This window comes from Cyprinus carpio, chromosome B8 (genome assembly GCF_018340385.1).
Source record: "Cyprinus carpio isolate SPL01 chromosome B8, ASM1834038v1, whole genome shotgun sequence".
Classification (NCBI taxonomy): domain Eukaryota; kingdom Metazoa; phylum Chordata; class Actinopteri; order Cypriniformes; family Cyprinidae; genus Cyprinus; species Cyprinus carpio.
In genome coordinates, this window is record NC_056604.1 from 7,601,601 (window position 1) to 7,629,421 (window position 27,821).

General features: G+C 34.5%; 1 protein-coding gene and 1 long non-coding RNA gene across 3 annotated transcripts; both read left to right on the forward strand.

Moving 5' to 3' along the window:
- The first annotated feature begins 74 nt into the window (after positions 1-74).
- On the forward strand, positions 75-27,798 carry jak3 (Janus kinase 3 (a protein tyrosine kinase, leukocyte)). 2 transcript variants are annotated; one of them, XM_042729465.1, is made up of 24 exons: positions 77-424; positions 1,472-1,673; positions 1,927-2,044; positions 9,671-9,788; positions 10,005-10,150; positions 10,287-10,587; positions 11,393-11,515; positions 11,740-11,897; positions 11,988-12,099; positions 12,362-12,542; positions 13,409-13,533; positions 13,690-13,821; positions 14,095-14,182; positions 14,416-14,540; positions 15,492-15,630; positions 15,824-15,972; positions 16,140-16,290; positions 16,972-17,105; positions 17,340-17,529; positions 17,733-17,857; positions 17,972-18,144; positions 19,090-19,207; positions 19,412-19,525; positions 19,726-20,201. In XM_042729465.1, the coding sequence occupies exons 2-24, from the start codon at positions 1,487-1,489 to the stop codon at positions 19,843-19,845; spliced, it is 3,327 nt and encodes a 1,108-aa protein (XP_042585399.1). In that variant the 5' UTR covers positions 77-424; positions 1,472-1,486; the 3' UTR covers positions 19,846-20,201. The 2 variants fall into 2 exon arrangements, with proteins under 2 accessions (XP_042585400.1, XP_042585399.1); XM_042729466.1 differs by lacking the exons at positions 19,090-19,207; positions 19,412-19,525; positions 19,726-20,201 and adding an exon at positions 27,654-27,798 and having other exon boundaries at positions 75-424.
- On the forward strand, positions 23,422-24,452 carry LOC122138224. Its single transcript, XR_006155402.1, has 2 exons — positions 23,422-23,801; positions 23,987-24,452. It is a non-coding gene; the product is annotated as an uncharacterized LOC122138224 (long non-coding RNA).
- Positions 27,799-27,821: the final 23 nt, after the last annotated feature.

The following is a 27,821-nucleotide window of genomic DNA, read 5'->3' on the forward strand; positions in this document are numbered from 1 at the left end:
TGGGGGATGAAATAACTGACGCTCAGTTGAAGAGAAGGGGAAATGCACAGTTTCACTCTTCCTACGTAAAGAAAGCAACAAACCCAGCAAACACCCTCCCTCTTTTGCTCTCACACACTTATAAATACACAACACTTGCACTTCATGATATGCAGAGGTGGGCCTGTGTTCAATTTATGACCTGGTCACAAGTCTAGAAACCGAGATGCTAGATGAGGCCGACCAGTAAAGAAACATCAAGTGGTGTTAATCTTGCTAAAGCAGTCTGGAAATGAGGTGCCTCTGTGGTTTGTCTCTTGCCGGAAACTAGTCTCATTTGATCCCTCCCACCAGAGGTTCACAACAGCCAAGCCTGAGTGAAATTTACGCAGCTCTTCGCATCAACATGAACAAATTATTAACGTTTCTTCGTAAATAACTTCAGGTAACACCTCTCAGTTGTCTTTATTAGAATCGTAATATGAAAAATACCATGTAACTGCCATTTCAGAGCATATGCCAGTGGAAGTCATGTGATGACGAATGTACATTTTGTGAGTGTGGTGGCGTATGTTTCGTGTTTGTCTGTTTGTTTGACAGATGTATTTCTGTAATGGGATGTTCCACTACTAAACAGCCAGTGACATTAGCCAAACCAAACGAAACTTGTTTAACGTCAAGTTTAACATCAAATTCTTAATGTATATTAAATTCTTTACTCTTAATGGCTTAATATTGGAAATCTCTGGGAAAACACCACTGATTTAGTTTGTTACGGAAAGTACAGATCGTCAACATGTGAAGGATGAGCTCACGTCGATCAAGCATATGACCACCACGGTTCCAAGAACTGGTGTTAACAATAATCCACTGCTTTACATTACAATGCTACCACCTTCTGCTTTGTGCATTATTAACAGTAGCCATCAAGTTCTGTTGAAATCAACATTGTTGTATTTATGTTTGGGGTCCCATGCAGAGACCCTAGTGGTTTATGTCTAAAAATAATAATAATTGCAAATAAACCTTTCAAATTCACTTTTGAATTAATTAAAGCTCATTTGACAGTATTAAAATTGAACCTTCAAAGTGCATACACCTTTTCTAAATTGTGCTTTCATCTGTTATGCAAAATAGAAACATTGCTTCTGCTTGGGGTCAGTTTTCTATAGCTGGGGCTTCTGAAAACCACAGCAGAAAAAATTTAACTTTTTTTTTTTCTAGAATGTGTGATAAAGTGGAAATTGGATTCATAATCAGTCATAAGATTAGCAAAAGTCAAACCAAAAACCTTAATAATGTTTTTGTAAATGTTGAAAGGGTTTCAAAAAGCCCCATTTAAAACTTGCTTCTAATATGAAAATAATTAGCTTTTTTCCTCAGGAATAACCTTTTGTCTCATTTTAATTACATTCTATTTTGAGCTACGAGCGGTCAATGAACACCTCCATCTGTTGAGAAGAAATGATCTAGTTCTTTCTGTCTAATCAAGATTGCTTTGGTGATCATGAGTGAAGAGGAAGAGGTGCCCTTGATGAAGAGCGAAAGGGCTGGCAGTCAGAAGTCCAGCTGTGACTCTGCCCTGCAGGTGCACCTGTACTACAGCCCCAGTTTAAATTCAGAGACCACCTTCACCATCTCCACCAGACACATCACAGCGGAGAGTGTGTGTGCACTTGCTGCTAAAGCCAGCGGTGAGACACTAACACAATGTCACACACAAACACAATTTAAAGGCTTTTTTGCAACAAAATGCAACATGATGCATCAGTTTGCTGATAACGTTTATAAAGTCGAGGTCTGTCTTTTAGATGATTCAGGATGTCTAAAACATACAAATTACAGTTTAAACAGTAATCTGCTATGTTTCTAGTCTTATAATTAAATACATTTAAAAGAGTTTCCACCAACCTTACAACAACCTGAATGGAAAATTTCTGTCTTTAGGAATTCTCCCTGTGTTCCACAACCTGTTTGCTTTGGCATCAGAGGACCTTTCATACTGGTATCCACCAACTCATGTGTTTAAGAGCGAGGAGAATGTCAAAGTTCACTACAGAGTGAGGTAGAACAGCTGTAATGATCATATATTTTATTTACAAAGAGCTTAGTCTTACTGAATATTTGGAATTCTTTATTTATCTACTCATGCCATTAATTTTCATTTAATCTGCAAATGTCTGTAAAGATTTTATTGTTTTTAACCCTTCCCGTGATCCAGACATAATTCTTAAAGGGATAGTTCACCCAAAAATGAAAATTTGATGTTTATCTGCTTACCCCCAGGGCATCTAATGGCACTTTTTGAACGTTTTGAACGCGCAAACTTTTTGAAGGTTTATTTATTTTTATTTTTTTTAACGAGCGCATCTAAAGTTTCGTTGTCTGTTGTGGAAGTACAGATGTTCCTCTCTCTGATAGCAGTGGAGCGGATCCAGCGAGAGCTTGATGGTGCGACGTGGAATGAAAAAGCTTTTTTTAGGAGCCGTGGCAGTAGAGGCGGCGACATGTTAATAATCCCACCCACTCTAAAGCTATACTAAACTGCAGTGGATATGCAAACCGTGCCGAGCCGAACAGTGCCGTACTGTACTGAGCCGTGCCGAGCCGAGTTGTACCACGCAGTGGAAAAGCGCCATAAGATGTAGGTGACTTTGTTTCTTCAGGAGTACACAAACTGAGATTTTTAAAGGGGTCATATGATGCTACCGGTGTAATAAAATGTGTTTATGCAGTTTAAGGTTAAAAAAACACATTATTTTCCACATACTGTACATTATTGTTTCTCCTCTATGCCCCACCTTCTGAAACGCGTCGATTTTTACAAGGCTCATCACTCTGAAAAGCGAGGTGTGCTGTGATTGGCCAGCTATCCAGCGCGTTGTGTGTGATTGGCCGAATGCCTCAAGCGTGTGACGGAAATGTTATGCCTCTTAACATATTGTGATGCCTCATCTGGCCAGAGCGATCATAAAACCCATTATAAATCAGAGCGAACATAAAACCCATTATAAACGTGATATAAACATGATTTCTAGTCATGTCTTCTTTTGGAAGGCAAAAACAAAGTAGTTTTGCTCAGTGCTCGAATTGAATCAAGTCTTTTTTTTGGGGGGTGTGGGGGTTAGTCTTGCAATACACAATTTAAAAACACAATATATTTTATCATTATATGCATAACTATATACTATTTATTAAAAACAGGCTTACATAAAAGAACAGGCTTTTGTGTTGATAAAGAATAATAAGTCCTATGTTGCATAACAAAGAGAGATAGGTTAGTTTTTTTTTTTATTTGGGATTGCTTCAAGTAATACTGGATTTAGAGGGTGACAAAGCAGAAGACCCAAAAGGGCAACTATGGCAAATACACCAGGGGACTACATATAAGGCACTTGAAGATCCGTAAAAGCATGTGACATCAAAATACATTGAAATTTCCTTAAAAATATTCAGATGGCTTTCAGACTCACTGAATGGTATTCAGATTCAGCAGTGGCACAGGAATAATTATTTCATAATGTCTCAGAAAGCAGTGATAAAGGAGCAGTCAGTAACTTCGAATGGACCTGTTTAAGGACCTTTTTTATTACTTAAACAGTAGCAAAAGGATGAAATAATGCTATCAGGCTGTAATGATACTATAAAGATGAGATTAAGTATTATTCAAAGATTGCAAGACAACTGGGCAAACAGGATATAGTCTTTATAATAGTTCATAAGTTTAACATAGTCATGTCCAGGAGATTCTCAAAGGTCAACTCATTTATCAAAAACAGCTCTCAAGGTGATTTCAGGAACCAGTGGGTGAAAACAGTTGTGTACAAACTGTTTTCAGGATTGTTTGATGACTAGAAAGTTAAAAAGAACAGCATTTATCTGAAAAATAATCTTTTGTAACATTTTAAATGTATTTACTGTCACTTTTGATCAATTTAATGCATTCTTTCTGAATAAAATGATTAATTTCTTTAATTTCTTTCGACCCAAAAAGAAATAAATAATTTACATTTTTACTAACCCAAAACTTTTGAACGGTAGTGTATGTGTATGTTACAAATTATATCTATTTCAGACAAATGTTGTTCTTTTGAACTTTCTATTAATCACAGAATCCTGAAAAAAAAAAAATTGTTTTCAACATGGATAATAATCAGAAATGTTTCTTGAGCAGCAAATCATCATATTAGAATGATTTCTGAAGGATCATGTGACACTGAAGACTGGAGAAATTATGCTGAAAATGGTTTACTATTGTATTATTATTATTTTAAATTGTAATAATATATCATGATATTACTGTTTTTACTGTATTTTGGATCAAATCAGTGCAGGCTTGGGGAACAGAAATTATTTTGAACAGTAGTGTACGTCCAACAGAATAATTCTAGTATTATTTACCAATGTAGTATTTATTATTTCCCCTAAAACAACTGCACTGTAAAACCGAACAGTGAAATTAATTAAAAAATGAAAGTTAATTTCACTCAAATAATAATGAAAGTTCATTGGACTTAATTGAAATAAGTTCTGTAAACTCAAAATGCTGTTGTAGTGAGGTGAACTTAAAATTATTGCATTTTCAATTTCCCAGCATGCATGCATTGCATCAGCCAACAAGGAAAATAAAGTTAGAAATTAGGTGCTATTTTGTGTGTTTTTACACAAGAATAACACAGAGAGACATAAGTTAGTACTTGAATGTTGTGTTATGTTAGGATTTACATATGTTTCTGTTATGTTAGTTTTGTAGTGTTACCGTTGTGGTGAAGAGTATAGCCTGTGGTTAGGTTGAGGATGGAAAGCAAAACTTAAAGGCTATATATACTGCATGATGTTTGAATATTAATATGCAAGTATTGTGAGTCTTTTTGATAACTACATTAGTAGTTATATTTGAGTGTATTTCCCACATTATAAGTGTTGAAAAATAGTGAACATTTTTAGTGATTTACTCCCTAAATGTAAATTAAGAAATATCAATATTTATAAGATAATATTTAGATAATTTAAGGCAACTGGAAATGTAATTTTTATTTTATGTAAACTTAAAACATTTAAAAACATCACTTAAATGTTTTTGTGTAATCTGTTACAAACTATTTTTTGAGTTCTGTGAACTTATTAGGGTTTACAGTGTGGATGATTGACACTTTGTGATAGTAATGTTTATTCCAAAATGCAAGAATCTAGTTTATTACATTATAAACTAATAAACTAAACTAGTTTATTAGATATTAAAAATATAAACTGTGACAAAACCGGCTGTCAGTCTGTGTGTTAGTGTTGTGGGGATTTTTCAGTGATTTCAGTGCAGTTTATATAGTTATATCCAGTAGGTGATGGCAAGGGACTGTTATGAGTGAGTCTGTCAGACAGCAGACTATTCAACCATTTCAGTCCAAAAGTCTGCTTTATTCAGGACCTAGCTATGGCTATCAATATGTCAATCATAGCTATTTCAAGAGTGAATCCCGCATTTATATGCCGATGTTATTACCGAAACTTTGCAGCGTGTATGTGGCCATTGATCTTAGCAGCATGAAAAAAAAGTTTTATATAATTCTGAATGATAATTACTACAAATCTGTAACTCATCTTCATCGAGATCTCTAGTACCCTAGAACCAGGCCTAATAATAATGTACGCAAGGATTACAAAAGCCCCAACATGGAGTTGATAAATATAGTCGAAAGATATATATATATATATAGAGAGAGAGAGAGAGAAAATTACCCCTCAAAAAAGTCAGTAAGAAGCTTCCTCTTTCCCGACTGCGAGTGGAGGTTTATTATTCTCTATTTTTTAGCTGAAGTAAGCTTCACCGGAGCAGCGCCAATCAAGCAGTCATGTCAGTGATGTCCTGTGTTTAGCAGTCTTTAGACGTGGGGTAGGGCGTTTAAAATTTAAAGAGACATGACAACTAGCCCATAAACATACTAAATATAAATTATTGTAAATAATTAATTGACGAAATTTACCATATCCATTGCATGAATTTAATCACATTTGTCAATATAATTTTTACTCAAATAAAAATATCTGAAATATCTAATGCCTTATGGGGGGTCCCGGATCCCCCCAGCCCCCATTCAATTTGAGGACAGGTTTCGCTTTCTCAATGAAACAGCGTCACACACTGCGGCCTTGAGTGAGCAGAGGCCGGAGGCCTAGAGTGAGCCGTGGTCTAGTGTGAACCGCGGCCAGCTTGAGTGAGCAGAGGCGAGCAGCTTGAGGCGGATTCTACGAAGGAGCGTACCTTGTGCTTGCAGCAACCACGTGACGACCCCGGTCTGGACTCTGCTACGTCCACGGTGAAAGCCCATTCTGCGATCCACAGTGCAAAGTTGATGTATTTCCTCAGCAACCAGGCATGATGATGCGGATATCATCCTCCTTTTTGTTTTGGAAGTAAAGTAGTTTTGGTTTCGCTTTGAAACACACAGAATCTGTGTGTATTGGTGGCAGCGGCAACAACAATACTACAACGAGAATAAAAGGTGTGCTTTCTTTGCGTGAACATCTGGGCGGCATTGTGCAAATATTCCCACACAGTGACGTAGAGATGTGGGGGCGTGTTAGATCGAGCCGTTTCAGGGGGGCGTGGACAAGTCTCAACTTTTATAAAGAATATCTCTTTGGATTTGAGACTTTAGTCTTTGCAACTTTACAGATCTTCTTTATTCACCAAGAGCTTGTAAAACTCCAAAGAGAAAGGAAAATTTGAAATAGCATCATATGACCCCTTTAACACAAACTGCTGCAGTCTATCATTCTTATAATGTAAGTGGATGGGAATCACGGCTAAAACATACAATAAAACAAACAAACAAAAAAAAACATACACAAACAAAACCAAATTAAACCCTGCAGGCTTGTGACGATACACTGATGTGTAAAGACACAAAACGATTTTGTCCGTGCAAGAAACTGAACAGAATTTATATCTTTTTTACCTCTGATGCACTACAGTGGCTGACTGTCTGAACTGTACTGAGCATAGACAGTAAAAGAAATGGACACAGCGACCCAATTGGAAATCAATTGAGACAAGTTTTTAGCGATTTTTAGCACTTCCGTTTCTGACGCGCAGACTCAAACTAAGCTTGATGACGTCAGCAACCTGTCTGACAGATGTAAATCTTCTAGTAGCTGTGCGTGAAAACTGCCGTCGTTAATCTTGCAGAGACGGCGAACTTGAGCGGGGAGTTCTTTGGCGTGAGTGAGCAGGAGTAAGTATTCTGATTAATTATTTTGTATAGTAATTATGGGTAACGGCCGGTATATTGACGTCTCCCCGATTGCCTGCGAGCTTCTCCTCCTGTCTGTACGGTAATTTCTCTACTGTGCGACAGAGAGTCGAGTGGTTATGACGCAATCGTTAGCCTTTTTTTACAAAAACTGTTTCTACGGGGCCATAATGTAACATAGAAGCTAATGGAGCCCTTATACATTGTCGTGTATCTTTAGGAATAAATAATGGACAAATGGAGTCTTTAAACGCCTCAGATGTAAAGTTATTCGCTGTCAAAGTGAATGGGAGTCAATGGGATGCTAACGCAAGTGAAGTTCTGCTACAAGATGGCGGCACGCGGCCGACTTCAACTTCCGGTCGACTTCCTTCCCGCCTGGTACTGAGCATAGACAGTAAAAGAAATGGACACAGCGACCCCATTGGGACTCAATTGAGACAAGTGAAGCCCGTTTTTTAGCGATTTTTAGAACTTCTGTTTCTGACGCGCAGACTCAAACTAAGCTTGATGACGTCAGCAACCTGTCTGACAGATGTAAACCTTCTAGTAGCTGTGCGTGCAAACTGCCATCGTTAATCTTGCAGAGACGGCGAGCTTAAGCGGGGAGTTCTTTGGCGTGAGTGTGAGCAGGAGTAAGTATTCTGATTAATTATTTTGTATAGTATTTTAAAATGTAACGCCAGTACGCCATATCTCTTGACGTCTCCACCGATTGCCTGCGAGCTTCTCCTCCTGTCTGTACGGTAATTTCTGTACTGTGCGACAGAGAGTCGAGTGGTTATGACGCAATCGTTAGCCCTATTTTTTACAAAAACTGTTTCTATGGGGCCATAATGTAACATAGAAGGTAATGGAGCCCTTTATACATTGTCGTGTATCTTTAGAAATAAATAATGGACAAATGGAGTCTTTAAACGCCTCAGATGTAAAGTTATTCGCTGTCAAAGTGACGCAAAAATGAATGGGAGTCAATGGGATGCTAACGCAAGTGAAGTTCTGCTACAAGATGGCGGCACGCGGCCGACTTCAACTTCCGGTCGACTTCCTTGCCCCCTGGTACTGAGGCGTCCTCGGGACAGCCTGCTCCTGCGGCGTCTTCTTCTTGCTTTATCAAGAAGATCGCAGACTTATAAGTACATTACTGCAACCTATCTCTCAAACTGACCATTGACACTCCCAATTGAGATTCTAGATAGAGTGTCAATGGTCCATTTGAGAGATAGGTCTGCAATCCGCACTTCAGACAGTCAGGTTCAGACAGTAAGGCATTGTAGTGCATCAGAGGTAAAAAAAAATATATATAAATACTGTTCAGTTTCTTGCACAGACCGATCGTTTTGTGTCTTTACACATCAATGTATCGTCACAGGTTGCATGGTTTAATTTGGTTTTGTTTGTATATGTTTTTTTTTTTTTTATTGTATGTTTTAGCCGTGATTCCCATTCACTTACATTATAAGACTGATAGACTGCAGCGGTTTATGTTAAAAATGTTTGTGTTCTACTGAAGAAACAAAGTCACCTACATCTTGGATGCCCCGGGGTAAGCAGATAAACATCATATTTTCATTTTTGGGAGAACTATCCCTTTAAAGTAAATTTATCATATTATGTTTTTAAAACAATGATAATAAAAAAGTTAAATAATCATAAACTCTAAATTTTAAACTAAAGTGAATTATCACTATCTGAAATTCCAATATTTGTGTTTTGAAAATTACTTATATTAGTGTTTATATCAACTGTGATGTCATTTCCATCACAAACAAAAACGTTGGCCCTAATAAAGTATTTTTTAAAGTTTGTATACTTGCTTACCAGGAAAACAACAGTGTAAGTAAAGAGCATATATAAGATAAGTGCGTTACATAATGCATTAAGAAATAAAGAAAAATCTAAGTTGCATAACACTTTGTGAAAAATGACACACAATAATAGAATATTTTCATTGTACTGTACATATTTTTCCAGACATTTCATCAAATGACGCAACAAATTATGAAAATATTATTTAATTGTTTGTATTTAGGATACACAAAATACTATATTTAATTAAACTTAACAATACAAAGGAGGCCAATGCAATTTCCATTACTGTCATTTGCACTACAGAATATCATCAAAAACAATATGTTTTATTTGTAAAAATTACAGAAATCTTCTGTGATGGACTGATGTGCATTGTTTGCCATTGCATTGTTATTGATAATAAAAAAATAAATTATTCAAATTCAGTTTTAGTAACTGAAATAAGATCATTTCTAAAAATTAAAATAAACACTAAAATAAAATAAATAATATAATAGTATACAAATAACAGTAAAATAATTGCTAGTGGACAGATTAAATACTGAGAAAGTAAAAAGTTTGATTTAAAATATAAACAACTGGAAATGGAAAATTTTCTGTAATTGTAAAGCTTTTTTTCTGTTTGTTTAGTTTTTCTTCTCAAGCTGGTTCGGTCAAGGGTCCAAAGCATCGTACCGCTTTAGCCTCAGCAGAGGACGAATCTGTGCTGTGCTGGACTACTGCGTCATTGACTATCTTTTTGCTCAGGTATACAGACAATAATCTGTCATCGCCTTCTCAAGAGACAACTGAACATTATTTTGAAAGCCATGAATTAATGTAAAAAGAACATTCAGGATTATGTGCCTCTGTCCTTCTAATGTATAGTAAACTATTGATATGATTCTAATAATTAAGGTCCCATAAATATGCTGACTCAACTGGTCAGAATCATTTACCTTCCCATCTGTATTTCTGTTTCAGTCCCGCAGTGATTTTGTGTCTGGACGTGGTGGGATTTCTCCTGCTTTGAGTTTGCAGCAGGAATGTTTGGGAATGGCAGTGTTAGATCTGTGGCGTATGGCCAAAGAGAGAAACCAGAGCCTTGGTGAGATCTGCAATACAACAAGGTATGAGAAATACAACATGAGAAACTGAAAAGGTCTCATATAAATGGATGGATAGAGATATACAGAGATTTTCTGTAAATTCAACACATTTTAAACATTCAAACTTCATTAACCATATAAAAAAATCCAATTCCAGCTACAAGTCCTGCCTCCCAGAGACCCACAGACAAGATATACAGCGTATGAGCCGCCTAGCGCGGTATCAGATCCGAAAAACGCTGAAGCGTTTCTTAAAGAAGCTGGGCAGATGCTCAGCGGGTGAACGCAGCCTGAAGCTCAAGTACCTGATGGAGCTGAGTGTTCTGGAGCCCAATTATGGCTCAGAAAGCTTTCCTTTGCATCACTCTGGATGGTTAGAGCAGAGCGAGCAGCAAAGGGTCAAAGCCGTGCGAGTGTCTGGAGAGGGAGGGATTCAGATACAGACCAAAGAGAGCCAGGTAGAACTTTATACAAATGTTCAGTAAACAAAAAGTTAATTTTGCGTCACTTAGATTTTCCAGTTAAAGATGACCATGTTTATTTTTGCGCCGCCAAAAAAAATAAATAAAATGAGTTCCAAACAGAGCACCAGCAGGCCGTTGCTGAATGAATAAATTTTTAAGCGGCCTTGTTTATTTTAACTATTTTTGATGCTTTTAAACTTCGTCAGAGTGTTTAAAAGTTTGGGGTAAGCGCGATTTTTTCTTTCTTTTTTGTTTTCAAAGAATTTATTATTTTTATTCAGCAAGGATGCATTAAATTGATCAAAAGTTACTCTAAAGACAATTATAGTGTTACAAAAGATTTGTATTTATATTTCAAGTAAATGCTGTTCTTTTGAACTTCCTATTGTTAATGATAATCTTGAAGAAAATGTATTATATGGTTTCCACATATTAATATTAAGCAGCAAAGCTGTTTTCAACATTGATAAGAAGAAATGTTCCTTGAGCATCAAATCAGCATATTAGAATGTTTTCTGAAGAATCATGTAACACTAAAGACTGGAGTAATGATGCTGAAAATGTAGCTTTGCCATCAGAGGAATAAATTACATTTTCAATATATTAAAACAGAAAACAGTCGTTTTACAATTTTAAAATTTTTACTGTATTATTTTAACAAATATTATTGATGACCATAAGACACTTTCAAAAATGTTAAAAACTCTTACAGATCCCAGGCTTTTAAACAGCAGTGTAGGCTATGTATAGTAGATTTGCTCTCTGTTATTTACTGGACTCCTCTGGTATACGTTCGCAGGAATGGCAGACGTTTTGTGATTTCCCCCAGATCACAGACATTAGTATTAAGCGTCTTTCTCAAGAGCAGATGCCCCTGGAAGGAAGGGTGGTGACTCTCACACGCCAGGACGACCAGTGCATGGTAGTGGCATTGCATAAATGTAATATTTTTTAGAGTATTAATACATAAACACATTAGAAAAGTAATCTTCCTCAGAGATAGTATAAGTGGTAGTGACTCATTTGATTAACCAGGGTTTGATATTATGAAAGTATGATAAATTCAAGCTTTTCCTTTTTGTTGAGTTCTACATTATATAGCAGTTTATCTAAAATTGTGTATTTTGTTTCTCTTTCCACCAATAGGAGGCTGAGTTTCACACCCTAACTGAGGCTCTTTCGTTTGTCTCTCTGGTTGATGGGTATTTTAGATTGACTACAGATTCGACTCACTATTTCTGCACAGAAGTGGCCCCGCCAAGCTTGCTGGAGGACATACAGAATTACTGCCATGGCCCGATCACGTACTACACAGTTTCATATTTTATCATATCGTACAATTAGAAAGGAAATTACTAAGTAATGACCACAATTTTGTTGTGTGTTTACTAAAGGTCAGAATTTGCGGTGCACAAGCTTAAGAAAGCCGGAGCCAAAAATGGGATGTTCCTGTTACGTCACAGTCCCAAGGACTTTGACAAGTACTTCCTCACTGTTTGCATACAGGTACCAACCTTGCTGGACTCATACAGACACCAGCCTTTGGGTTTCAACTAACAGGAAGTAACTAAAAAAAAAAACACACATGACTCATAATAAGCTTTAAATCTGATTCATGAAGAGCTACTTCCTGTATATTACTTCTTAGTATTTTTACAATGTGAATTTTGACTCAACTCCAGCATGATCTTTCTTTAGTTTCACAGATTAAATTTGTAAATGACTAGTCTCTGTTGTTATATTTCTTAACTTCTGGATGTTCTAACAGACTCATCTAGGGGTGGATTACAAGGACTGTCTGATAGAGAAAAACGAGAAGTATAGCCTGGCTGGGATCCACAACTCATTCTGTAGTCTAAAACAGCTCACAGATTTCTATCAGCACAGTACTCTTCTCATGTCAGACATCCCCGTCACGCTGGGCAAGTGCTGCCCACCCAGACCAAAAGGTAGAACATTTTTGTGCAACATTTGCTTTTTGGATCTTAATGTTTATCATTTATAAAAAGCAGAGTTCACTTCATATTATTATTTCAATCATTTGTACATATTTTTATACATAACATATTTAATAAGTGAAATAATAAATGATTTAAAATTATAATTTGGGGGGAAATAACTTCATTATGAATTTTTTTATCGTGCTATTTGTTAATTTTTTTTTTTTTTTTTGTGCATAAATAACCTAAAACAATAATTTGAAATGATTATTATTAATTGAAATTATTAGCTATTTCATGCTATTTTAACATTTTTATACATATCAGATTTAATAAAATAAATTGCATAAATAATCTAAAATAATCATTTGGACAAAATATGTAAATAACATCACCAGAATAATGATAAATAAATATTAAATGATTAAAATTATAATTTGGGGAAAAATAACTTCAAAAAATTGTATTAAAGTGTTTTATTTTTATTGTGCAGTTTCTTGCTATTTTTCATATTTTATACATATCATATTTAATAAACTAAATTGCATAAATAATCTAAAATAATCATTAAAAAATAACTTTTAATAAATAAATAAAAACTTTTTAGTGTGCTATTTGTTACATATTTACACATTTATAAATAGGGTTAATAAAATAAATTGCATAATCTAAAACAATAATTTGAAATGATTATTATTTATTGAAATTATTAGCTATTTCATGCTATTTTTACATATTTGTATACATATCAGATTTAATAAAATCTAAAATAATCATTTGGACAAAATAAGTAAATAACATCACCAGAATACATATTTTAAAAATTGTAGAATTTTTTAGGCTTTTTATTGTGCCATTTTTTGTCTTTCTTGCAGAACTTACCAACATGATCATCCTTCGTAACAGCAGTATGACTGAGATGCCCAGTTCCCCCATGTTACAGAGACACAAACCAAGCCACATGCAGTTCCACATGATTAAACACGAGGACCTCACCTGGGTACAGTTATACATTTTTAAAAAGAGTTTACACATATTTTTATTACTGTTGAAGTCGTCACCAATACTTTAAGGGCATAAAACAATTTATTTTTATTTATTATTTTCAGACTGTAAACACTGACTAAAAGCAAACTTAATTTCTATCTCTTAACAGAAGGAAAGCTTAGGGCAAGGTTCCTTCACGCATATCTTTAGAGGCAGTAAGACAGACCAGCGAGACGGAGTGACACACACCACAGAGGTTCTTCTGAAGGTCCTGGATGCAAACCATAAAAACTGCTGGGAGGTGCGTTTTCAATCATGAAACGTATGCAGAATATGTTATATGCAATAAAAAGACAATACCAAATGTGGATTTTGGCATAGAGAATATTGCATTTCCCATTACATGCCAATCCATGACCATGTTCGGTTTGATTCAGAATACTGTAGTTTTAATAAATGAGAGATTTAACAAAAATATTCAACAATGACATGTAATAAATGCGCTAGTGTTCTTTGACTGAAGAGAAGAATATTTTTAGCCATGTGATAAATGATGTTCTTACTGCTGTTTTTGTCTTTTTTTGAGGCGGCCAGTTTGATGAGTCAAATTTCCCACAAGCACCTTCTCCTGGTATATGGCATCAGTGTGCACAAATCCAAAAGTAAGTGTTTTACACTTGTAAAAGCACTCTTAACAAACACTCTTTTATCAAAGTCTAAACACAAGAGGGCAAACCCTAAGAAAGCGATTACAAGTCTGTGTCATGACCTCAGCTCTTTGAATCTTCTTGAACTCTGAGTGGGTCTAGAGGGTCATTGGTGATGCTGGTTGCCTGTCAAAGTGCCTGTGAATACAGTCATGTCAGTAAAGTGTGTCCTCCTCTAACCCCCACAGACATCATGGTGCAGGAGTTTGTGAAGCACGGCGCACTGGACCTGTACCTGAAGAAGAGCATGTCTGTGTCGGTCAGCTGGAAATTAGACGTGGCCAAACAACTGGCCTGTGCTCTCAACTTCCTGGTGAGAAATATTCATGCATGATAAATTGGCTGCTAATTACGAAATACAGAACTATATTAGGGCTGTAACTGTTATGTTTTAATTTACTGAGTCAATATTGAAGATGAGTCAATATCCTCCTACATGTTGATTTTGGATTACTTTTTTAATAATCTAGTGCTAATTTAAAGAAGTAGCGCTGGATTACAGCAATGATTGAAAGATTTACATGGTCCTATCATAATAAATACAAGTTTTTACCAAATATCAAAATGATTCGTCATCCAATCATTTTTAATTCACTGAAGAATCACAACATTGATATAAAATTGACAATATTGGTTGTAGTGCTTTAGTTAGTTTTATCTATATATTTATGTTTTTATTTTAAATAATCTATAAATAGATTTTTGAGAATGAACATTTATCAGTTATCAATCTTTTTGATTTCAGCTAGACATTTAATATCGGTGCAAATGAGAACAAGCCCCTACAATATGAGATACAATATACACGACTATTCAAAAGTTTAGTGTCAGTAAGATTTTTTTTTCTTTTAATTTTAAGTTTTTGATTTTTTGATATTGTAAAATATTATTATAATTACTCCAGTATTCATTGATTTGTTTTTTCATTTTTTTAATTGTTTAAAAATTTTTTGCGGAAATTGTGATTTTGAACATTTTTCAGGATTCTTTGATAATAGAAAATTCAAAAGTAAAAAATTATTAAAAATGGATTTTAGATTTGAGAAGTCTTTACTAATTTTAAACTCTTTAAAAATAATAATAACAATAAATAAAACACCAAATATTTGAACCAAAAAGTTGCAGAATCAATAATATTTTAGTTAAAAGCTCAGATTGATTGATTGATTTCTGTACTAAATATTTGAGGGGATGCATCCCATCCCTCGTTTCTAAAGTTCAGTAGTAGTTAAAAAGTTGATTTTCTTTTGTCTACCATATACAGGAGGAGAAGAATATTGCACATGGGAATATTTGTGCAAAGAATCTGCTGTTGGCCAGAGAGGGAGACCCTTCCTCTGATAACTCGCCCTTCATTAAACTGAGTGACCCTGGCACCAGCATGGCCTTGCTGGGCAAAGACGGTAATTATATTGATCAGATGAGCATGAAACCAGTTTTACAAGAGTATCTGATAACTTCTAGAATCATTTGTACTTCTAAAAGAACTCTTGACAGAGAAATAATAAATTCTTTATTTAGCTTTTATTATGGATTATAATACACAATAACATGATTATGTGTAATGTATTAAAGTGCACATTTCTGTGAACCCAGTGGTGTTAGACAGAATCCCATGGGTGGCTCCGGAGGTACTGGACACACTTGAGATTGAACTGGAGTGTGACAAGTGGAGTTTTGGGACAACGTTGTGGGAGATTTTCAATAATGGAGAAGCTCCGCTGCAAGGCCAGGACCTCATACAAGTACAGATACCTCACATGAGTACACCTTGAATACACAAACATAAATTAACTGTAAAGGATGTTATACATTCTGGATAAAAGGCCAAATTGTTACGCATATACTCAAGAATTGTGACTCCTCCATGGTACTGTGGTACTAAACAGCTGCTGTCCTTGTTTGAATCCAGAAGCAGCAGTTTTATGAGCATTTCTCAAACCTGCCTGCACTGGAGTGGACTGAGCTGGCCGACCTGATCGCTCAGTGTATGCAGTACCAGCCTGAGCTCAGACCGTCCTGCAGAAGCATCATCCGCCAATTAAACAGCCTCATCACTTCAGGTAACACACAGGTGTTTGCTATCTGCTTGGTTCAGATCCCATTCTTGACAGAAAAAAATAGTGTGGCTTGGTTTATAAGGCCAGTTAGCGCCCCCTTGAGGAAGTTTCAGTTCAGTTCAGTTTCTGTCAATTCTTCAGTTATTCCTCAGTTTATTATTTTATTTTATTTTTTACAATATTACAATGTTAAATATGTAATTTATGTTATTAAATACATGTTTTAAACGTATTATTATTATTTTTCACTTTTTTTTATTTATTTGTTGGTTATATGCATCTCTTATATAATAAATATGAATTATTAAATTTTTTTATAATTAATACAAGTATTAAATGTAAAACGTAAAAATTGTAATATAATATTTAATACATAATAATGTATTAGTATGTGTTTTTTACTAATGTTTGACATTTAAGTAATACATTAAAATATTATGTTATTAATTTGCTTTATTTATTAAATAAATGCTTTATTTTTGTATTATTATGCAATTTAAAAATTCATTTAATAAACATTTATTTTTATATATATATATATATATATATATATATATATATTTTTTTTTTTTTTTTTTTTTTTAAGATATATATATAGATTTATACATCTTGGCTAGATTTGTCCTAAAATATATGGGAACCATATGATCACCCATCATTGCAGTTCTAAACTTCATTCTGTAGATTATGAGATTCTTCATGCAACTGGCACACTTCCCAAGAGTGATGGTTTCTGGAAAAGACCAAACATGTTCAAAAAGCAACAACAGGATGTTTTTGAAGAGAGATACCTGCGATTCATCTCTATTCTGGGAAAGGTACAACAACGTCAAAAGTGCAGAGAATCTGATAATACCTTTACAATTATAAGTGTTTTCTTAACTTTATGGATTAGTTGCAGTTTTTTCAATTTTCATTTAAAATATGATGCACTTTGCTATTTCATAATTCAACCTCGCTTTCATAACTAAATGTGATGATTATTGGTGCAACTATTGATTTCCAATCAAAAAATGGCGAGAGAAAAATGAAGGTCTTAACTGCGTGTTTAGGGTAACTTCGGCAGTGTTGAGCTTTGTCGTTATGATCCGTGGGGTGATAACACTGGAGATCTTGTAGCTGTTAAGGAACTTCAGTCAAACAAACAGGCCACTGTGACAGACTTCCAGAGAGAGATCCAGACCATCAGCTCCCTGCACTGTGACTATATTGTCAAATACAAGGGCATCTGCTACAGCACAGGTCAGTCTACTTTTTATGATAACCAATCAATTTCCAATCAGCACGCATTCTGTAAGAAAAAGTCTGTAGAAAAATGGAAAAAGGCAGGAAGTTCACAGACATTTTCTTTAACCCTAAAAAACAAAAAAAATACAAAGTATGAGTGAAATATGTGTAAAACACCTATGAAAAGCCAATAATCCTTGCTTTTGAACTCCTCACAGGTCGACTCAGCACAAAACTGGTGATGGAATATCTTCCGTACGGCAGTTTGATCGGATATATGGAGAAGCACAGACAGAACGTGTGCACCCGAAGACTGTTGCTCTTTGCCTCACAGATCTGTAAGGTACAAACAGACTAACCAGCACTAGAGAGCTCACGCAATCCTTTTTCTAATCAGTTTATTAATTTGTTTGTGGAACCTTACACACCTAAACAGCACTGTAACATTCTTTTGTAGGGTATGGAGTACTTGCAAAGCATGCGTTATGTTCACCGTGATCTAGCTGCTCGCAATATCCTAGTCGCCAGCGACACTCTGGTGAAAATAGCTGATTTTGGGCTTACGAAGATCATTCCAGTGGATAAAGAGTACTACCGTGTCACGCAGCCAGGAGAAAGCCCTGTTTTCTGGTAATGAGCTCTTGGGAGTTCAGGCAGACAACACAAGTGTGCATTTCACCCAGCAGTGAACATTTCATACAAACCAACAACCCAGCTAACAAAATAGGTTCTAAGAACGTTTGGCTAACATTCCCTTAAAGTTATTAAAAGGTTATCTGTGAATGTTTTCTGAACGCACAAAATTTCCAGATTTAAAAAGTTTTAGAAATGTTTTTTTCTTGTTTATGTCATGTTTAATGACACTTGAAACTGAATTGATCTGTCACCAAACAACAGATAAACATAAGGTGTGTCTGGATGCTTTTTATGTCCTCTAAATTTCCATTGTGGTTAAACAGTTTCTTAAAAAAGCAATTTTTTTTGTCACACAGGGTGTGAACTTAGCAGCATAAATAAAAGAGAGAGAAAGAGAGAGTCACGCATATATTTAAATATCAGTCAGAATAAAAATAACAAATATAATATGAAAAATGTATCATATTTTAATATTTCAAATTGACCAGTATCTAATCCTTTAATCTGTTTTCACCTGGGTATTGTGAGTTTGTGTAGACCTATAGACAAGATCATGAAAATGGGCCGATTGATTTCTTTTATTTTCAGAAAAACAAAAGTTAAAGGAAAATATTTAATTTGATCATTTTGCAAACATTATGGGAACGGGTAGCGACATTTAAAAAAATTAGGAAAAAAACTTTCCATGAAAGATGTATAAATGTTTTTGTGCTATCATTTGGAGAACATTATTGAAGATCACATAACTTGGGGAGAAACTTGCCAAAGTTCTGAGAACACTCCCTGTTAGCTGAAAGAGTATCAGAGCAATTAACAACCTTTATACATTATAGATTTAATGACATGACCTTTTTTCTGGTCTCTAAATGATTAATTGTAGACATATGCATTTTTTGTTTGTTTTTAAACTGAGTCATGTTTTTTTTTTAACTTGTTCAGGTACGCACCTGAATCCATTTCAGAACTGAAATTCTCCCACAAGTCAGACATATGGAGTTTTGGCATTGTTCTGCACGAGCTCTTCTCTTACTGCGACATCAGTCGAAACCCCAAAAGAGTGAGTAAATGAAGCTCCATAATAATAATACTACTACTGTACGAGTACAGTGGCAGGGAGGTAGTGACTGAATGACTGTCTCCTTGAGAAACCACCAAAAAAAACCTCACTAAAAATTACTATTCTGTCATCGTTGACTCAATTTCTGTTGTTCCAAAACATTTCATTTGTTAAACCTGCTTTATTGTAAATCCTTTGATGCAGTTGTGTATCCAGAAGATAGGAAGTTATGTCCAGAGTCCGTCCATGGCTATCCATCTTCTTAATCTTCTCAAGGATAACTGGAGGTTACCGGCTCCATCTCAGTGTCCACCAAAGGTGAAAATAAAAACAGATTTCTATTTAATTGCTTTTCTATGGATCAATCAAATTGAATTGAGTTCCATTGTACAAAGAAAGCAAGTTCATGCACCAAGCATGTTACCTTAAGCACCTCATAAACATTAGGTAAAGTAATTGTAAAAATTGACTGATATAAGGTTTATTTTTTATTTAATTTTTTTTTATTTATTTTCCAGGTGCACAGTATTATGATGCAGTGTTGGGAGTTCAACAGTGAGGATAGACCAAGCTTCTCCTCTCTACAGGACCTGATTGAGAATAGTCTGTTAGATGAGAGAGAGGGCTGTAAGGGGTAAAATCAGAGTTACCCTTAACAGATCACTGTATTTTCAACATATGTATATTTGATATATTTGAGTATTTTAGCACTTACTGTATTACAGTAGCCTTTTCAGTGTTTTGCTTCTTTCAAAAACATAACCGTAGTTGCAGTAGATCAGCTTGTATATTTGCCCATACATTTACAGAGCTAGCACTACCTGTTTAACCGTATTACTTGATAAAAATCATAAATCATTTTTACTCTGTTCTCAGCTGGGTATTTTGGGTTTGTGTAGTCAGGCAAGATCATGAAAATGGGCCTATTGGTTGCTTTCTTTGCACTGTAACTTGGTAGTTGACAAATAAACATGAACCATTTTTCAAACATCAAGACTTTAGGTTTATTTACAATAAAGTTTCATTAGTTAACTACATTATTAACTTGAACAGTGAAAAATACTTTGAAAGATTTATTCATAATGTTTTTTTTTTGTTTTGGTTTTTTTACATTTACTAATACATTATTAAAATAAAAAGTTATATCTGTTCAGAAATGGGCATAAATACATGTAAATGTATTTAAAATAAAAATAAAAAATACTGTGTGGAAAAATAATATTTAAATACAAATATAGCATTTTGTATTTTGAAAATGTGAAATTGGCCATCCAGTGCAGGGATCTCATATAGGCTTAAATCTATCTGGACCTATTCTGAAAAATAAATAAAAAAATAAACAAACAAACATTTAGATGTGTACAACTGCTTAGAAACATTTGTTTTCATTTCATGTTTTCCTTTCCCTTGACCTGTAGGAAATACGTATATTTATTTCGTTAAGTTTATTTTGTTGTCTATAAAATGTATTCAAATGAGAAAGTTTACCTAAAATTTAAATTGAGAATTAATTTAGATAGAATTTAACATTATTTGCTTTTTTTTTATGAACAATAAAACCAAAAGCCTAAGATTTTTTGTAGTGTACCATTCATCAGTGTCTTCATAAATTAAAACGATGGTGACAGACAGTGATTACCCAAATCATTTTGTTTCTATATTAATACATACATTTGCATAGAACACAATCACCTACTTTTTAAAAATGTGACAACATTTTCATTAAACTTTAATACAAACATTAATTCAAAGAAAATGTTTAATCAATTCAAATAAACATATAGGAAAGCTTTGTTCAAGTTAGTGTTCAATTTAGTCAATGACAATGTATGTTTTGTTCTAATGTCACAAGTCATAGTGTCAAGTTTACTGAGTTTTACATGATTCTTTCATTCTTTTGTGTAGGTTTAAAGGGATGGTTGAGTGTGTTTTTTTTTTGTTTTTGTTTTTTTTCCAGGCTTGACTGTGTTTATGGGGTGCAATCTAACATGAGTTAATGCTTTGTTTATAAAACATTTTTTATAAAACATACCTTTATTTTACACTGCTCTGCTCTGTCCCTTCTCCGATAAATGCTCTGATAATTTCCTGGTTTTATGAAGCCCCTCCCTCAGAAATATGCATTGGGCTAAGACTGGTTAGCTGGCACAGTGTGTTGTGATTCGCTAAACCGCCTAGTGCAGTCCTGGGGCAAGTTCAAGCTCAAACCGGTGTGCACCATTTTGCTATGGTTTCGGTTTGAACGACATGTTTCCTAGAAACGGTGTGCAACGGGTGCCTTGTCCAAATACCCACACTTGCAGTCTTTGCACTTGATCACTTGACTACTTCTATGACATATTTCCTGTATTTGGCCCAAGTGTTCAAGTGATGATGAAGACCACAAGTGTGTGTACAACTTTTCATTACCTGATGGGACACACTTTTAGTGTTGTAAAAACGCATTTTATTTTCAACACTTTGCATTTTGAAAATAAACTTATAAATGTCTGTTCAGTAGTTCCTATAACATATGACAATTTAATTTCTGGTGGTTCTAATTAAGTGATAGCAAAAGCGGATTGCAAATGATGTACAAAATAAATATACTCACCTTTGCACCTATAAAACACGTAGTACTTTGTTTTACTACCAAATTATATGTAAAATCGAATTATTATTAAAATTTAACTTACATTGGAAAGGTTTCCGTGACCTCTTGCGATCTTGGCAAAAAGTCTCGCCATTTATTTCCAGAACATGATGCATGATGGGATACACTAAGCCTTGAATACTGCTCTGGAGTGGTATTCGAGCTAGTGTGGATTTAGTGTGCGTTAAGGGCACTGCACTTTGGTGTTTTAAGAACTTGGACAGTCTTGCACACTTATTTTCTGTCGCGCACACACGCTCTCAAGTGGCCAAGACCACAAGTGTGGGTATTTGGACAAGGCAGGGGTTTGAGTTACGTTTTCTCTTGTTTGGTGGCTGTGTCAAAAATGTCAGCCCAATCAGCAGCAACATGTATATAAACCACGCTATTCTATTTAGAAGTCTACCGGTAGTTAAGTTAGAGCCACAAAAGCATGCATGCTCAGTAATTTTTGTTTATGTTGTTGCCGTTGAAACCATCTATAGGAGAAAACTCAGAGCTGTTAAACTGGCAAAAGAAGGTTGCAAAAAGTATTGAATAAAAGGGGTGCCATTAATTGAGGCCAATGTGAATTAGAGAGAAAAAAACATTTCTTTTTATAATGAGATTTCTCTTCCTTTCCATTTTACTTCAATGAAAAGTTATACTAGTATTCTCTTTAAAATGGTATTGTAATTTCACTTTTTTGACTTCAATTAGTGCGTAATGTTCCTGTTTGAGCATAAACGATCTGCAAAGTTACGATGCTGAAAGTTCAATGCAAGCAGAGATATTGTCTTTTAAAATTATGGCAGTTTAATGCCTAGACTCTAAAAAATGCTGGGTTATTTTTTTAACCCAAATGCTGGGTTCAGCCTGTTGGGTCATTTTATTAGGTTGTCTTAATATTTTTACCTACGTGCTGTTTTTTTTTTTTTTTTTTTTTTTTTACTCAAATGCTGGAAAAATAACAAATATAATATGAAAACAAATGTATCATATTTTAATGTTTCAAATTGACCAGCTTCTAATCCTTGTATTGTTTTACAGTCATTTTTAATCTGTTTTCAGCTGGGTATTGTTTGTGTAGACCTATAGACAAGATCATGAAAATGGGCCGATTGGTTTCTTTTATTTTCAGAAAAGCGAATGTTATGCGAATGTTAAAGGAAACATTTAATTCGATCATTTTGCAAACATTATGGGAACATTAGTTATGAATGTTCTCAGAACATTCTGAAACGAGTAGCGACATTTAAAAAATAGAAGGAAATAATAACTAAAAAAAAAATAGGAAAAAAACTTTCCATGAAAGATGTATAAATGTTTTTGTGCTATCATTTGGAGAACATTATTGACGGTCACATAACTTGAGGAGAAACTTGCCAAAGTTCTGAGAACACTCCCTGTTAGCTGAAAGAGTATCAGAGCAATTAAAAACCTTCATACATTTTTCTGGTCTCTGAATTATTAATTGTTGACATATGCATTGTTTGTTTGTTTTTAAACTGAGTCATGTGTTTTTTTAACTCGTCATTAATGTTTTGTGTCCTGCTCAGTTCAGGTATGCACCTGAATCCTATTCAGAACTGAAATTCTCCCACAAGTCAGACATGTGGAGTTTCAGCATTGTTCTGCACGCAACATCAGTCGAAACCCCAAAAGAGTAAATAAAGCTCCATAATAATAATACTACTACTGTACGAGTACAGTGGCAGGGAGGTAGTGACTGAATGACTGTCTCCTTGAGAAACCACCAAAAAAAAGAACCTCACTAAAAATAACTATTCTGTCATCATTGACTCAATTTCTGTTGTTCCAAAACATTTCATTTGTTAAACCTGCTTTATTGTAAATCCTTTGATGCAGTTGTGTATCCAGAATATAGGAAGTTATGTCCACAGTCCGTCCATGGCTATCCATCTTCTTAATCTTCTCAAGGATAACTGGAGGTTACCGGCTCCATCTCAGTGTCCACCAAAGGTGAAAAAAAAAAACAGATTTCTATTTAATTGCTTTTCTATGGATCAAACCAATTGAATTGAGTTCCATTGTACAAAGAAAGCAAGTTCATGCACCAAGAATGTTACCTTAAGTATCTCATAAACATTAGGTAAAGTAATTGTAAAAATTTACTGATATAAGGTTATTTTTTTTCTTCTTTTCAGGTGCACAGTATTATGATGCAGTGTTGGGAGTTCAACAGTGAGGATAGACCAAGCTTCTCCTCTCTACAGGACCTGATTGAGAATAGTCTGGTTAGATGAGAGAGAGGGCTGTAAGGGGTAAAATCAGAGTTACCCTTAACAGATCACTGTATTTTCAACATATGTATATTTGATATATATTTGAGTATTTTAGGACATATTACAGTAGCTTTTTCAGTGTTTTGCTTCTTTCAAAAACATAACCGTAGTTGCAGTAGATCAGCTTGTATATTTGCCCATTCATTTACAGAGCTAGCACTACCTGTTTAACCATATTCCTTGATAAAAATCATAAATCATTTTTACTCTGTTCTCAGCTGGGTATTTTGGGTTTGTGAAGTCAGGCAAGATCATGAAAATGGGCCTATTGGTTGCTTTCTTTGCACTGTAACTTGGTAGTTGACAAATAAACATGAACCATTTTTCAGACATCAAGACTTTTGGTTTATTTACAATAAAGTTACATTAGTTAACTACATTATTAACTTGAACAGTGAAAAATACTTTGAAAGATTTATTCATAATTTTTTTTTTATTTTTATTTTTTACATTTACTAATACATTATTAAAATAAAAAGTTATATCTGTTCAGAAATGGGCATAAATCCATGTAAATGTATTTAAAAATAAAAAATACTGTGTGGAAAAAAATTATTTAAATACAAATAAAGCATTTTGTATTTTGAAAATCTGAAATTGGCCATCCAGTGCAGGGATCTCATATAGGCTTTAATCTATCTGGACCTATTCTGAAAAAAATATGTAAACAAACAAACATTAAGATGTGTACAACTGCTTAGAAACGTTTGTTTTCATTTCATGTTTTTCTTTCCTTTGCCCTGTAGGAAATACAAAACTGCCAAAAAAGTATATTTATTTCATGTTAAGTTTATTTTGTTGTATATAAAATGTATTCAAATTGAGAATTAATTTAGATAGAATTTAACATTATTTGCTTTTTTTTTATGAACAATAAAACCAAAAGCCTAAGATTTTTTGTAGTGTACCATTCATCAGTGTCTTCATAAATTAAAATGATGGTGACAGACAGTGATTAACCTAATCATTTTGTTTCTATATTAATACATACATTTGCATAGAACACAATCACCTACTTTTTAAAAATGTGACAATTTTTTCATTAAACTTTAATACAAACATTAATTAAAAGAAAATGTTTAATCAATTCGAATAAAACATATAGGAAAGTTTTGTTCAATTTAGTGTTCAATTTAGTCAATATATGTTTTGTTCTAATGTCACAAGTCATAGTCTCAAGTTTACTGAGTTTTACATGATTCTTTCATTCTTTTGTGTGAGTTTAAAGGGATGGTTGAGTGTTTTTTTTTTTTTCAGGCTTGACTGTGTTTATGGGATGCAATCTAACATGAGTTAATGGTTCATTTATAAAACATTATTTTCACATAATTTACCTTTATTCTACACTGCTCTGCTCTGTCCCTTCTCCGATAAACGCTCTGATAATTTCCTGGTTTTATGAAGCCCCTCCCTCAGAAAAATGCATTGGGCTAAGATTGGTTTGCTCGCCCAGTGTGTTGTGATTTGCTAAACCGCCTAGTGCAGTCCTGGGGCAAGTTCAAGCTCAAACCAGTGTGCACCGTTTTGCTATGGTTTCGGTTTGAACGACATGTTTCCTAGAAACGGTGTGCAACGGGTAAATTGTTTAAGTTTAGGGGATTGTTGTTTTTGCATTTGGTGAATGAGCTACAACTCAACCACCTGACCGCCACCAGATTCATTTAGACAAGTGAGGATGAAGACCACAAGTGTGTGTACAAATTTTCATCACCTGATGAGACACACTTATAGTGTTAAAACACAAGCGTTTATGGAGTTTTAATTTTTATTTTCAATACTTTGCATTTTAAAATAACCCTTCAAATGTCTGTTCAGTTGTCCCTATAACAGATGACACAATTTAATTTCTGGTGCTTCTAATTAAGTGATAAAAAGCGGTTGCAAATGATGTACAAAATAAATATAGGCTACTCACCTTTGCACCAATAAAACATGTACTGTAGGACTTTGTTTTACTACCAAACTATATGTAATATCTAATTATTATTAATATTTAACTTACATTGGAAAAGTTTCTGTGACCTCTGGCGATCTTGGCAAAAAGTCTTGCCATTTATTTCCAAAACATGATGCATGATGGGATACACTAAGCCTAGAATACAGCTCCGGAGCGGTATTCGAGATAGTGTTGATTTATTGTTCATTAAGGGCAGTGCGCTTTGGTGTTTTTAAGAACTTGGACAGTCTTGCACACTTACTTCCTGTCCCGCGCACACGCTCTCAAGTGGCCATGACCGCAAGTGGGGGTATTTGGACAAGGCAGGGGTTGAGTACGGTTTCTCTTGTTTGGTGGGTGTGTCAAAAATGTCAGCCCAATCAGCAGCAACATGTATATAAATTACGCTATTCTATTTGGAAGTCTACCGGTAGTTAAGTTAGGGCCACAAAAGTGTGCATGCGCAGTAATGTTTGTTTATGTTGTTGCCGTTGAAACCATCTATAGGAGAAAACTCAGAGCTGTTAAACTGGCAAAAGAAGGTTGCAAAAAGTATTGAATAAAAGGGTGCCATTAATTGAGGCCAATGTGAATTAGAGAAAAACATTTCTTGTATAATGAGATTCCCTTCCTTTCCATTTTATTTCAATGAAAGTTTATACTAGTAATCTCTTTAAAAGGGTATTGTGATTTCACTTTTTTGACTTTAATTAGTGCGTAATGTTCCTGTTTGAGCATAAACGATCTGCAAAGTTACGATGCTGAAAGTTCAATGCAAGCAGAGATATTGTCTTTTAAAATTATGGCAGTTTAATGCCTAGATTTTGTATAATGATTGGTTTTTTTTTATTACAAATGCTGGGTTCAGCCTTTTGGGTCATTTTATTGGGTTGTTTTTAATAATTTTACCTATGTGCTGGGTTATTTTTTATTTATTTTTTTACTCAAATGCTGGTTGTGTGTTTTTATTTTTGGGTAAACAAATGTATCATATTTTAATGTTTCAAATTGAACAGTTTCTAATCCTTGTATTGTTTTACAGTCATTTTTAATCTGTTTTCAGCTGGGTATTGTTTGTGTAGACCTATAGACAAGATCATGAAAATGGGCCGATTGGTTTCTTTTATTTTCAGAAAAGCGAATGTTATGCGAATGTTAAAGAAAACATTTAATTCGATCATTTTGCAAACATTATGGGAATGTTACTTATGAACGTTCTCAGAACATTCTGAAACGAGTAGCGACATTTAAAAAATAGAAGGAAATAATAACTAATAAAAATTAGGAAAAAAACTTTCCATGAAAGATGTATAAATGTTTTTGTGCTATCATTTGGAGAACATTTTTGAAGATCACATAACTTGATTCAAAACAAGTTTCTTGGGGAGAAACTTGCCAAAGTTCTGAGAACACTCCCTGTTAGCTGAAAGAGTATCAGAGCAGTTAACAACCTTCATACATTTTTCTGGTCTCTGAATGATTAATTGTTGACATATGCATTGTTTGTTTGTTTTTAAACTGAGTCATGTGTTTTTTTAACTTTTCATTAATGTTTTGTTTCAACTTGTTTGTTACGTGTCCTGCTCTGTTCAGGTATGCACCTGAATCCATTTCAGAACTGAAATTCTCCCACAAGTCAGACATATGGAGTTTCGGCATTGTTCTGCAAGAGCTCTTCTCTTACTGCGACATCAGTCGAAACCCCAAAAGATTGAGTAAATGAAGCTCCATAATAATAGTGCTACTACTGTACGAGTACAG

Coding starts and splice junctions, on each gene's coding strand:
- jak3 (XM_042729465.1), top strand. CDS start 1,487: ATGAGTGAAGAGGAAGAGGTGCCCTTGATGAAGAGCGAAAGGGCTGGC. Junction 9,789..10,004: donor TTGACTATCTTTTTGCTCAG/GTATACAGACAA, acceptor TTTCTGTTTCAG/TCCCGCAGTGATTTTGTGTC. Junction 15,631..15,823: donor GGCCTTGCTGGGCAAAGACG/GTAATTATATTG, acceptor CTGTGAACCCAG/TGGTGTTAGACAGAATCCCA.